Source organism: Epinephelus lanceolatus, chromosome 4 (assembly GCF_041903045.1).
Source record: "Epinephelus lanceolatus isolate andai-2023 chromosome 4, ASM4190304v1, whole genome shotgun sequence".
Taxonomy (NCBI): domain Eukaryota; kingdom Metazoa; phylum Chordata; class Actinopteri; order Perciformes; family Serranidae; genus Epinephelus; species Epinephelus lanceolatus.
The window spans coordinates 31908661-31922432 of NC_135737.1; the positions used below are offsets into that span (position 1 = coordinate 31908661).

At 41.7% G+C, this 13772-nt stretch overlaps 1 protein-coding gene across 1 annotated transcript in view; it reads right to left on the bottom strand.

The window, feature by feature from the left end:
• Positions 1 to 509: 509 nt before the first annotated feature.
• dync2h1 (dynein cytoplasmic 2 heavy chain 1) overlaps positions 510 to 13772 on the bottom strand; it is a 152523-nt gene continuing 139260 nt past the window's right edge. The window contains exons 93-97 of the mRNA XM_078167136.1: positions 11101 to 11190; positions 3813 to 3922; positions 3648 to 3729; positions 2499 to 2615; positions 510 to 1341 (exon numbers count right to left, since the gene is read on the bottom strand). Coding sequence (XP_078023262.1) covers positions 1186 to 1341; positions 2499 to 2615; positions 3648 to 3729; positions 3813 to 3922; positions 11101 to 11190 — 555 coding nt within the window. The 3' untranslated portion in view covers positions 510 to 1185. The remainder of the gene's footprint in view (positions 1342 to 2498; positions 2616 to 3647; positions 3730 to 3812; positions 3923 to 11100; positions 11191 to 13772) is intronic.

Below are 13772 nucleotides of genomic sequence, written 5' to 3' on the forward strand. Positions count from 1 at the left end.
TAAGCCATCAATCAAATTTAATGCTCTTGGTTGGATTCATGCACACACGCACACACCTTACACCCTCCCTTGTGGTTCTGTGGTCATCCATCATAGCTTCACTGACTCCGCTCAACCTCAACTCAGAACCAATCACACACAGGTTAGGGACTAACTGAGTGCTTGTGAATGTGTGTATGTGTGAGAGAGAGCCGCCGTTTGCTTTGGGAACAGACACTGAGGCGTGTCACGCCTGTAAAGCCCGTTTCAGCAGAATTGAGTGAGAGGCGGCTCGAGCGGCGTGAACTGTAATCTGTATTGTTTACTGCTGAACAGTTGTGACTACTGATAATGTGCGGTGGAGGGTCAGTCATGCTCTGAAACACACGCGCACACACACATCTCGGTGTTGGAAACATCATCCTCAACTTCTCCACTAATAAAACACGCAAAACTGACATTCAACAAAGAGAGTTTGACTTTCTTATCAACTACCGTACTTGAAGAATGTGCATGTTACTGACCAAATATTATAGCAATAATCTTTATTTTGAATAAATAAGATCCAAAAATACATTTATGCAACAATATAACTGTGAAACAAACATTCAAGGCTAACACATTTTGAAATTTGGATAATGCTGCTTTCTACACAAGCTCTTTAAACAAAGTAACAACAGTTTTAAACTATTTTATGAAATGTATAAGATGACTGGGATAGTGTTTATGAGACTAGCATTAGGAGATCTACTGTAGGCATCAAACCTTGTAACAGCCTCAGATTCAAATAGTATTATGTTTATTTATCATTAAAGATGTTACTGCCGCTCCGTGTTGCTGACTGCTCCATTAAAGAAAAAGAAAGGAGTTCTCATCCAAGTATTAGTGTCGTTGTTAAACCAAAAAGCAGAGCACTGTAAAGTCAATTATTCACTATCTGTTTTCTCCTCTGGTGCTTTCCCTTGTACCAAATTATGCAAATGATAGTGACACACAGTAACTGCATGTTTAAGTTATTGGTCTTGAAGCTAAGGTGCTTAATTAAAAAACGATGGTGTCAGCATCAGAGCCTGACATTTCGGAGCGCAGATAATTTGTCCTGTTATTTGATGCCCTGGTCAAATCTGCCTTTCATGCTGGTAATATCTTCACCCAAGGCTGACAAGAGACTGTCGCTGCGGTCTGTACAGCTCATCCTATGTCCTTTCACTGCTGTTTGAGAAAGAGAGCAGCTCCGGTCTGGATCCACTGGTTGGGGTTCGCTCCACAGGGAAGACAGATGTGCGTGACCACCTTCACCCTCTCTGAGCTCGTATACAGAGGCAGCCAGATATTGTCCTCTGCTGAGTCAGCAGCGGAGTTCTGTGATCAAACGCAAAAGACATAAATTAATGAGTGTATGTACAATAACTGCATTTCTACGGCTACGTTCAGACTGCAGAAAGTGATCAGATCGAATTTGTCACAGGCCTATCTGCATATGTTGCTGTGATTATGACGTACATATCAATAACTACGTAGCTACGCTGGTGATTTGGCTTTTTCAACACGGTAGCATGAGAACAAAGAAGTGCCAGCAGACAGTTTATTTCGCTGTCTGTCCGTAGTTGTTCTCCACTCTGCTGATAGCAGCACAGATTCTGCTCAGCACATCCCCCACTCTGGATCTGATGTTGTCATTACGAGTCCCGCTAAAGACTATCTGAAATCTAATTTGAGCAGCCAAAGCGGCCAGACTGAGATGCATCTGTGGAAATCTGATTGGAACTGCACTTTAAAACAGCTCCAAATTTGGTTTGGATCCAATTTGGAAAAATCACATTTCATGTTTTTTTCTTCTGTCTAGACATTCTAGATCAATCTGGATACAATCGGAACATGCCAAAAATCAGATTTCGGCTGACAGTCTGAACAATACCTACATAGTTTACATGTATTGGAATGATAATGGATAAAATGGATAAAACATGATAAGTTATATAATAATAATAATAATAATAATAATAATAATAATAATAAAGTTTATTTGTATAGCCCTTTAAAACAGCCCAGAGGGTGACCAAAGTGCTTTACAATAAAATAAAATAAAACAGCAAAAGAACAACAGTAAAGGACAGCAATAAAAAAAAATAAATTAAAAAAAACACAAAATAAACATGTCATAACAATCTTAAGTGTTAAAAGCCGCCTTAAAAAGAAAGGTTTTAAGTTTTGATTTAAAAAGACCTAGGTCAGTGATGGTGCGCATATGAGTGAAAGTGTTGAGCATTCTGCCACAGACAACTGCTGCTCTGTATTTTGAAACTGAATATGTAAACATGCCCTTAGGGGTTACAAAAAGGTCTATCAGTTCATTTCATCATCATATCAGACAAAATGAACAATCTGACAGAACAAATATGGTTGTCTGGACCAAAGTCCATGTCCTGTCCACGTTTCATGAAATTCAGATGTCAGACAGACAGAAAACTGAATTTCCATGGTGAAGACAATAATATGTTACTGTTTTAAATACATACCTGTGGAACCCAGGCCATGTAGCAGGGCGGGACAGCCGACACACTGGGAGAGTCGTGTTGATTCTCACAAAGATGAACACCGTCAAAACTACAACCCTCCAACTGCAGACCTCCAACCTGGAAAAGGAGTGAGAGAGAAGCAAAAAGATGTGAAGGAGGGGAAGGTAAAAAGGAGACAGAGAGAGAAAGATAGAATATAAACAGCAGATTAAACAGAAGGATGGGATAAAATGAGTCAAAATGTCTGGTGAGATATATCAAGAGATGAGAGTGTATGTAAAGGCGGAGCATGAGCGGGAGACACACATTGCTGTCACCAGATTATGTAGCATGTTATGCACATTGTTCATGACACATGGGAGTGAACTGAGTCCAGTGACTCAGGGATTTTCCACGGTAGGGCAGAAGAGCAAAGGGAACTCTGGCGTCAACTCAGACATACACAGACAACTAAATCACCATGATGTGGGCAAGAAAAAGCAAGAGACTGAGCGGGAGACAAATCCTGAAAAAGCTACATTGTGTGTGTGTATGTGTGTAAGAGAGCTCATTGCTTCACAACAATTATCCCCTTTCTCTTTCTGTCAGATGTCTGAGTATTTCCCTTCCCTCCCTGCAGCTGCAGCCTCTTTTTAAGCACCCACACCCTTCCCCTTTCTCTTTGTATATTCTAACTAGTGCACGTCAAACTGTGCCAATTTTTACTGACATGACAGAAAAGAAACAAATGTCTAAAAGTATTTAAACTTTGGACAATGCAATTATATCAGCCTTAAATCACAGCATGAAAGGGCAAGAAATTAAGACTGAAAGTGGTCCTGTATAATGAGTGTGCCCTCACACACAAGTGTGTGAATTTGTGCCCATCAAGTGCATTACAAGAGCACAGGAGGCCAGAGATGACTGCTGTCAAGGAAACAGCTTTTAATGAATGTGCGGTAAACTCTTTGCTTTCTTTCTAACGTTCTGCCTTCTTATCTGCATCTGTATTCAATTCCTGCAGTCTTTTACTTCATTATTTTCCAATTATCACTCAGCCAGAGTCAGCCTTGTTTATAGCGCCAGTATTCTGCATCTGGATGGGAGCAGTGTGAGTCTGCTGTCTGCATGCATGATCTGTGGGATCATGTGTGCTTGTCGTAATTCTACCTTCACTTGCAGCTTGGCCTGTGTAATGGGACTCCTCCATGATGAGACAAACACCAAACTATCCATAGAACAACCCATGGACCTAAAACAACACAAAGATGTTATTAACCTCAGCACCCGTACTCTCTGTCTGTCTCACATAAACACACAAGCATTCAGCATTACCTGGCAGTTTCCTGTCTCAAAGCGTTGAGGAAGGTGTCAGGGTGGAAGAGCTCAGACAGATCGAGGCTGTCTGATAAAAGAGCTTGTCTGCCTGCGCGCTCCACCCAACTCTGGATACACAGAGATATAAAATAAAATACACAGAGATTAATAAACCACAAACATAGTTAATAACAAATAAACTCTCAAAGCGAACACACAATTCAGCCATAAAATTTCATCAGTTTCACACCGGAGTCAGGCAAAACACTTAGTGGATCAATGAAAGATAATGAGAACACACAGTTTTCTTCAGTTCAATTTGACACAAATAGAGCACGCTCTAAATACTTAAAATATTTGCTCTAAATATTCACCCTCTCACCATGAATCTGAATGAAGTTTGGGTAACAAAGAATACAAATAGTCGATGTTTGTATTGTATTTAGCTCTTTAAATTTTCATAGAGGACATCGATCTGTGAGTGGAATGATCATAATTTCTATTCCGAGTCGGTGTGTGTTTGTTAACGAGAGATAAAAAGGGGTTACAAAGGGACAGAGCAAAACGCAAAGTCAATAAAAATGTGTGGCCAATAGAGTATTTAATGTGCCCTTGTCTTTTATCACCACATCAACAAGCCAATAACATTGGAACCTCAATTATCCGCTAATGGCAATAACAGTGCACATATACACACACACGCACACATACACACACTCATTTGAGCATGTGTATTTACTGTATATTTAGATCATAGTTTCTCAAAATGTGGCCTTTGGGCCAGTGGTGGCCCTTATTGACATGTTGTGTGGCCCCTGAATATGACATTAAATGTGTGCTTTATATTTTAATCAGCCACACACCATTTCAGTACACTGAACAAAAATATAAACGCAACACTTTTGTTTTTGCTCCCATTTTTCGTGAGCTGGACTCAAAGATCTAAAACTTTTTCTACATACACAAAAGACCATTTCCCTCAAATATTGTTCACAAATCTGTCTAAGTCTGTGTTAGTGAGCACTTCTCCTTTGCTGAGATAATCCATCCCACCTCACAGGTGTGGCATATCAAGATGCTGATTAGACAGCATAAATATTGCACAGGTGTGCCTTAGGCTGGCCACAATAAAAGGCCACTCTGAAATGTGCAGTTTTGCTTTATTGGGGGGATCTGGGGGGGTCAGAAAACCAGTCAGTATCTGGTGTGACCACCATTTGCCTCACGCAGTGCAACACATCTCCTTTGTATAGAGTTGATCAGGTTGTTGATTGTGGCCTGTGGTATGTTGGTCCACTCCTCTTCAATGGCTGTGCGAAGTTGCTGGATATTGGCAGGAACTGGAACACGCTGTCGTATACGCCGATCCAGAGCATCCCAAACATGCTCAATGGGTGACATGTCTGGTGAGTATGCTGGCCATGCAAGAACTGGGATGTTTTCAGCTTCCAGGAATTGTGTACAGATCCTTGCAACATGGGGCCGTGCATTATCATGCTGCAACATGAGGTGATGGTCGTGGATGAATGGCACAACAATGGGCCTCAGGATCTCGTCACGGTATCTCTGTGCATTCAAAATGCCATCAATAAAATGCACCTGTGTTCGTTGTCCATAACATACGCCTGCCCATACCATAACCCCACCGCCACCATGGGCCACTCGATCCACAACGTTGACATAAGCAAACCGCTCACCCACACGACGCCACAAACGTTGTCTGCCATCTACCCTAAACAGTGAAAACCGGGATTCATCCGTGAAGAGAACACCTCTCCAACGTGCCAGACGCCATCGAATGTGAGCATTTGCCCACTCAAGTTGGTTACGACGACGAACTGCAGTCAGGTCGAGACCCCGATGAGGACGACAAGCATGCAGATGAGCTTCCCTGAGACGGTTTCTGACAGTTTGTGCAGAAATTCTTTGGTTATGCAAACCGATTGTTGCAGCAGCTGTCCGGGTGGCTGGTCTCAGACGATCTTGGAGGTGAACGTGCTGGATGTGGAGGTCCTGGTCTGGTGTGGTTACACGTGGTCTGCGGTTGTGAGGCCGGTTGGATGTACTGCCAAATTGTCTGAAACGCCTTTGGAGACGGCTTATGGTAGAGAAATGAACATTCAATTCACGGGCAACAGCTCTGGTGGACATTCCTGCAGTCAGCATGCCAATTGCACGCTCCCTCAAAACTTGCGACATTTGTGGCATTGTGCTGTGTGATAAAACTGCACATTTTCAAGTGGCCTTTTATTGTGGCCAGCCTAAGGCACACCTGTGCAATAATCACGCTGTCTAATCAGCATCTTGATATGCCACACCTGTGAGGTGGGATGGATTATCTCGGCAAAGGAGAAGTGCTCACTAACATAGATTTAGACAGATTCGTGAACAATATTGGAGGGAAATGGTCTTTTGTGTATGTAGAAAAAGTTTTAGATCTTTGAGTCCAGCTCACGAAAAATGGGAGCAAAAACAAAAGTGTTGCGTTTATATTTTTGTTCAGTGTATGTTCACAAGCTTACATTTAGAGCCTGGTCTCTGAAATAGTCGAAATCCGGTGCTTGGGCAGTGACTTGCGGTGTCAGCAACCACTCAAAAAAGGCGTCCTTTAATGTCAACATGATATGTGGCTGGTTGCCGTTATAGTTTAATGGCGCCTGGTGGCGTCAGGACAAGGACAAAAGTTAAGGTGGCGAAAGTCTGAGAGGGACAGATGGCAGAGGTGGTGGATGGGTCCAACAAACACCGACTTCCACCAGAGAGAGTGGTGTTCGCATTCCATAAGATTCTAAAGCCAAACCCTTTCTTTCTTCCTAAACCTAACCACAAGCTTTTGTTGCCTAAACCCAACCAGGTGCTTTTGTGGCCCAGGGGTGGAGCAGTGATTTTAAATGTGGGGGTGTTCCAGGGGTGGCACATGAGCACCACATCCTGCCTGCCTTTGGCTGTTTCCCTCTCCAAAATTAATGCTCCCAGACAGTATTCAGAGGTTCTTCCAACATAGAGTCGGTCATTATGAACATGCATATTTATTAAAATAAATTTAATCTGTTATCAATTTTTAATATGAACATATACCAAACCATATCATTGTAGGCTACCTGAGAACTGAGACAAGACATCCACACATAAAGTACAGTCAAGTAATAAATATCTTTCTTTTTCAGGACAACCTGGAAAATCAGAATATGTATGCTGAAAATTTCAGCACACATATTCATTCATGTGACATCATTTAATGATGTCATAGAATGGATTAAAAGTTATATGACTACAAAAACAAAAGAATTTTTTAAAAAAAATTAACCGGGAATTGAATTTCACAGAATTTAATTTTTAAAAAACACACATATCAACAGTTATCAATTTATCTTTATTTTATCATGGAGGATTATTAGGCTATCCCTTTCTTTTCAATTCTGGCAGAAAACTATCTTGTCTCAAGTTGATCTCCTGATTGGATGCTACCGTCAAAAAACAAAAGAAGAAGAAATAGTAGCATCCGATTGGTCGAGAGACTGACCAGAAGTCGTCATTGTTTACGTCAAGCCCATAGACTGTTTATAAAAAAGGTCAAGCCTCACAATGGAGGTCCGGTATCATAATTTACACGTTTTTAATCACAAAATGTAATATTTAATTACTATCGCGAAGTTATCACGGTGGATTTACTGTAGCCTAGGCTACGAGGTTCTTGGGAGAGAAAAAAAACCCTCTGCACTTAAGGGCTGGATTGAAAACTTTCTCGAAAAGATTGTCCTGAGCCCACCGTAGATTGCCAAAAAGAGTAAGCTTGTCAAAACACCCCCATCCCCCACGGGTGCGACACCCCTGTTGTGGCCTAAACCACACCAGGTGCTTTTGTTGCCTAAACCCAACCAGGTGATTTTGTTGCCTAAACCCAACCAGGAGCTTTTGTTGCTTAAATCAAACCACAAGCCTTTGTTGCCTAAACCCAACCAGGAGCTTTTGTTGCCTAAACCCAACCTAGTGCTTTTGTTGCCTAAACCCAGCCATGTGTGCTTGTTGTTGAAGGAAAATAACATAAATTTGTTGTTGTACCGATGTAGTGCGTTTATTTTGAAAGAGACAGTATGTAAATGTTAAATTTCCTGTGCAAATGGAAGTGTATTTTGAAAGAAGACAATGCATGTAACAGGCAGAACTTGACACAAGTGTCCCAGAATGTCAACAACCAACGCACCCAGGGTACCTTGCACGTCATATGTGGACATGGAAAGTCCATGATCAAGCACATCAATATGTGGCGATGTAGGAGTGAGAATGTGTTGACATTTAATACACTACTCAGCTACTGCGTCACACTGCACCCCCAGGGTTGCATTTACACCAAATCACGTGTTGCAGTGATTAGTGGGCATGACAATGGCCCATTTGTGGGGGAGTGGAGGGTGGAGACCAGCTATAGAAAGCCAATCTCCCCACCTCAGTGACTTTGTGTTTGGTAAGTTTGCTTATATTGGCTTTCAAGAGCTGTAGAATCCCTTTTGATTATCATGATTTTATTATCTTTACTGTCACAAACAACACAAGTCAGCACATACAAACGAAGTGAGTGCTTTTCCGTCTAGGACAGTACCCACAAACTGTTATTTCTTTACTTACTATAATATTCAGTGCTATAAAGAGACTGTATTACTTGTTCCCATGGACTGCGAGCATCTTCTGGTCTGATTGACAGTTTTTGCCAAAGGCCATTGCACTCTTTTTTTGGCATCCTCTGCGGCCCCACTGCCACAGCCTACACGCAGTACCCACATTCAAATGAATGTGAGGACTGGCATTTCACCACAACCTCAGATTTGGTGTGAATGCAGCCTAACAAGTGCCTATCAGGTGATGAATGACAACTTGTAGAAAGCTACTGGTTGCATGGCAACTAGTGGCACCTCTTGAGTGTCGCAGGAATTATGTTCTGACATCAGTGCTGGTGCTGTTAGTTAAAGTTAAAGATTTCAACAACTCGGCAGTTTATTGTGTTAGTGAAATGGAAAACATATTTTGTTTTATGAGTGCACTTTTCCTGTGCGGCCCTCAATCATATGCTGGCTCTAAACTGGTACTTAGTCAGCAAATCTTTGAGAACCCATGACTTAGAAACACTCAAGCATGTGCATGCAGAGACAGTGTGTGTGTGTGTGTGTGTGTGCAGAGAAACTAAAAGATTACAAACACTGTATCCAGATATAAGTACACAAACATGGAGTGTGAATCTGTATGACTGGAGATAGACCGCTCTAAGCCTGCTCCAATGTGTTGATCCAGGCTGCCTTATTCAGCAACATCTGCTTTGATCATGCAAGCAGCCTCCTTCTGTGTCACTGAGAAAACTAGTTATTTTTGTCAAAGGCACAGCTCAGGACTTAACCTGATATGATATCTCACATTACAATCTTAGTTCTCAGTTTTCCCTTTCTTTTTTTTGGGAAATGCTGCAGAATGGCACAACAACTGATTCCACTGCTTATCATGATATACTTTACATAAGCCTGCATGGCTGCAGTGGCCAGATTTAAGCCTGAAGAGTTGACCCAAGATTGAAGTTTTGATCTATTCTGGGCCCTTTTTGCATTTCCTTTTTTAACTGGTAGGCAGTTTTCTCTAAGTCGCCACAGAGACTAGTGGATTTAGAGGTCAGCTGAAGAAAATTGCTGACAAATAGAGGCAGAATCAGCAACCATCTGATCCAATCTCTATTATAAATGGATTCCTTTTTAGCACGGCATCAGACTCCACTGGCTTTAGAGATAAATTGGGATGAGCATTATGCCAAGGAAAAATATGCACAAACGCGAGACCATACCCACGTTCACACAGGCACATGCACAGTGACGCAGATGCACAAGCATACACACACAGAGGCAGGCGTGTGCACCAAGAATTTCGGGTATTAATAATACAGCAAGCCAGTGTGTGCTGGTATGCATAGTATTTGTGTGCATATGTGTGTGTGAGCATTCGAGTGTTTTCAAGGTCGTCCTGCTCGTCTGGGGTGCACTGCTGTGCTGTTAGCTTTTTGTTCTTCAGCAGCTCCACACAGCAGCAGCTCTGGCCGTCTCCGCCTTTATTAGGCTGATTAGCTAACAGGACACAGACGCACTGCTAACAGAGATATCACTCAGTACTGATGGGCAGAAACAGACAGTTAAGGACAGTGCAGCCTCCAGATAGGCACACATGAAGACAGATGGAGTGCAGGTAGACAGGGAGGCGAGCAGACAGTGAGAATCGAGAGATGGCAGGCAGACAGGAGGACATACATACAAACAGATGGGTAGGCAGGCAGGCTGGCCGGCAGACACACAGGCAATGTGGCTCGCCCACATGAATAACGAAATCCATCAAATTTCACATAAAAAAAGAAATAATTTTTCAGCATGTGTGTGTGTGTATGTGTGTATTGCAGTCTGCCAGAACATATTGAGGTAGGCGTACAGTCAGACACAGTTGAGATGAGTTTCAGCCAGAGTCTTTATTTCCTGGCACCAACCTAGGGCAGACACTTCCCAGAACCTCATGCTTTTATATAATAATCTGCTTTTATTTATGAAGCGCTTTTGAAAACAACATTAGAATTTTTCTGGCATGGTTTTGGTCAACACATTGCCTCAGTCAGTGATAAATAAATTTAGTCATGAGCCATAACTATTTAGTCTGGTCCTTGGACCCAGGCTCAGCTGAAGAAATCTTGTCATAAGGGGAAACATAAAAAAAAGGTCTGGGTGCCACTGTGGGACTCCTGAGGTGCAAAGTACTTTTTAAAACATGTTGAATTAAAGAAATCCAAAAGTGTCCTTCAGTAATATTCATCACAACTAGAGGACAAAGCTCCCAGCAGGATGGATTTAAATGGATCCCCCAATCAGTACATTAATACTGATTAGAAAATTCTTAGGCCTCCTAAGTCTCTTTCCTGTGAGAGTACAGAAGGTTCCCAGGGATGTCTGGGGTTTTTAATAACCAGTGAGCTTGTCAGCAAATGTCTTGACTACCAGTCATCCCACAGAGATGCTACCACAAGTCCTCTGATAGCAGCAAGGATGAGGGAATTTCAGTTCCTGGAGGAGTAACTAAAACTTAATCATGACAACTGTCACAAACCAGATTCAGCAACTGTTTAAAAATATTTAATGAGTATATGAAGAAAGTATGTTTTTCCAGAATTATCTCTTCCTGTGTGTGTGTTTGTCTTACTTCATGTGTGTATATGTCTATGTATGTGGGGAAGAGGGATAGAGAAAGAAAGTACAGCATGTCTCTTTCTGTATACACATGCATGAGTTACCTGTATGGCGAGAGCCCGTGTTACCACCGCTCTGAGGTAATGCATTGGCTCTTCTGGTCCCTCCCACTTATTCTGCCATGTTAAAGGACACTGAGACAGAGGGAAGCAGGCACACAGAGAAGGAAAAGTTATTTAGAGCCATAATGAAAAAATAGACAACAACAAAAAGACAAGTGTCAGCAAGAAGGTAATGTAAACCATATTATTTTCACATTCCGCAATCAGTGAGCGACGTGCCTCAGTCAGGCTGCTGTGTGGTCGACTGATCGTGCCTCTCCTTCACTCACAGAATGCAGCTGTCAACCCAGAGAGCCACAGCATGCAGGAGGACTGCAGAGTCACTCAGCTGTGTTGGAGTCATTCTTCAAGGGGAAGTAGCTAATGTCTGCACAAAAAAAAAAGTCTCTAGATTTGTCCCTCGGCTGTTTTTGAAACAAAGTTTCTAAAGCAGTCTTAAAAGTCACTGAGTTGTGAGTCGTCCTGATGACTTAGTGGTGTAAAGGCATACAATGTGACCACAACCATCTCCATATCTCTGCTGAGGTTCGTCCCTTTCTCTCCCCTTCGCTAAAGACTACTACAATTATACCGTGCAACACAGACATAAAACTGACAACATTGAAACCTGTTGGGCCACTTTGAAACCATCCATATACATGTAATTGTGCCTCAGTCACTACATGGTCCTGTGGTCTGACTGAAATCTAATCTATGTCCATATTTTCTGCTACATCTGTGGTGACATAACCCACTAAAGTCTTGACGTCAAAGGGTTGGAGTTTGCAGATATGCGGATGAGTATGGGCTATCCACACAGAGAACAATAACTATAATGATGAATGATGTGAGCATCCACACTGATGAATGATATTGTTCTGTTAACAGTTGTGCCAAGCATGCTCTGCACACTCCAGCTGCATTGCCAGTACATCCAGATGGATTTTGATTGGCTGCCAGTGTTTCTATTGTTCGTGAAATTGCTCTGAAAGTGATCCCAACAATATTGTTTACCACTGTCGTCCACAGTTTCACTGTGGATGATTTATTTATAGTTATTATTATAGTTATTGCTCTTGGTGTGGATGACCTTTTACTGGTATACTGTATTAATGCTGTATAAATGTTTGACTCATTACACTAAATTGAAATGCGACTCAAAACTTCAGTGAAAAAAGACTCCTGAACACACAGATGTGGTTTTCTGTTTGGCTCATCATGTATGTACATAGAACAATTCCTTTAACCCACTTTAGTGTGTTTATCCATCTGCTCATGCCCTTTGTCTTGCACTGGAACTGTAGCAAAAGCACATTTCACTCTCCTGGGCTGCACTGCCTCAGTGATTTGGCAAAAAAAAAAAAAAAAAAAAAAAAAAAAAAAAAAAACCTCCACAGAAAAACGACTAATGCTGTTGTTTTTCTGTGGACTGCATTGTTCATTTTTCAAAAGAGATTCCAAAGCAGGAAACAGTGTGATGTTTTTATGGTGCAGCAAAAAGTTTGGGTGAGGAGGAATGGATGAATGTACAAAAAGTACAGTCAGTGTTGGTTTCATTTAACAATGACAAGAATCTTTCCAGATGCTTACTAAGTTGTTTTCGTTACCTAACCTTAACCATACGCTAAATAAAAGAGGTGGCAGATTACAAAACACTCATATGTGTGTGGTTTTTGAAATGCTCAGAGGGTTCATTTTTGGAAGGCACTGACAATGCAATATTTGTGTGTAGGTGGCAAAAAATAAACTCCCCTCAGGAGGCAAACTCTTAACTCTGAAGCAGGTTAGGCAGTCCATGTTGCTTAAACTGTTAAACAGAGATCAAAGAACTGCCTCACACTTACACAAGTACACACACACACACACACACACACAGTGGGAGACAGGATTAAGGATATGATGTTATTGAAGCTTGTAAGTCATAATGGACCTAAAAAGGACCTAGCATGTCTCTCAGCTGCAAGTCAACCATTCAGTCGCTCTCCTGCTGTGTAAGTGCACATGTGTGTGTGTGTCACATTGAAGTGTGTGATGTGGTAAGTGTGTAGGTTTAAGTTATGTCATTGAAATTTGTAAATATTTTCTAATTAATGTTAGCGATGCCAGATAAAAAGACATAATTCCAGAGCTATAAGCACCCACGGAAAGTACACCAGAGCACAGATTAAAATACTTAAAAAATATATTTTCAGCTGCATTTAGAGAAAACTAAAAATATAAAGGCCTCATACATTTTCAGATCACACGCTTGTTTACATACAAAGCACATTAATAGACTGCTTTCATGTTGCTCTTAGCCTCAGGCTGAGGGAGCTGTTAGCCTGGGGCTAACAAAGCGTTCACACTAACACGATCCTGACACATTCAAAGAGAGCTAACCCCGACTTTAGTCTTGGGCTTGTTGCCCCTGCTCTGGAGATGGGTTAACCCTGAGTTTGCAGGGTTATCCCCTGAAAATTGACTTAACCTGAGACTTAATGTGGCCAGTGTGAAACAGGGCTTCCAACTCACATTAAACTCAGGGCTCGTATAAGTGGCTGAGGACAGCCCTGGGCTATGAGAATATAGAGTGAAAATCCTATGAAAAAGAGTGAGCCCTTGTTAATTTGTTTGAAACAATTCAAATAAACACAAGAAGTTTGTGCTCTAGAGAAAGGATCAGCACTCAGTGAATA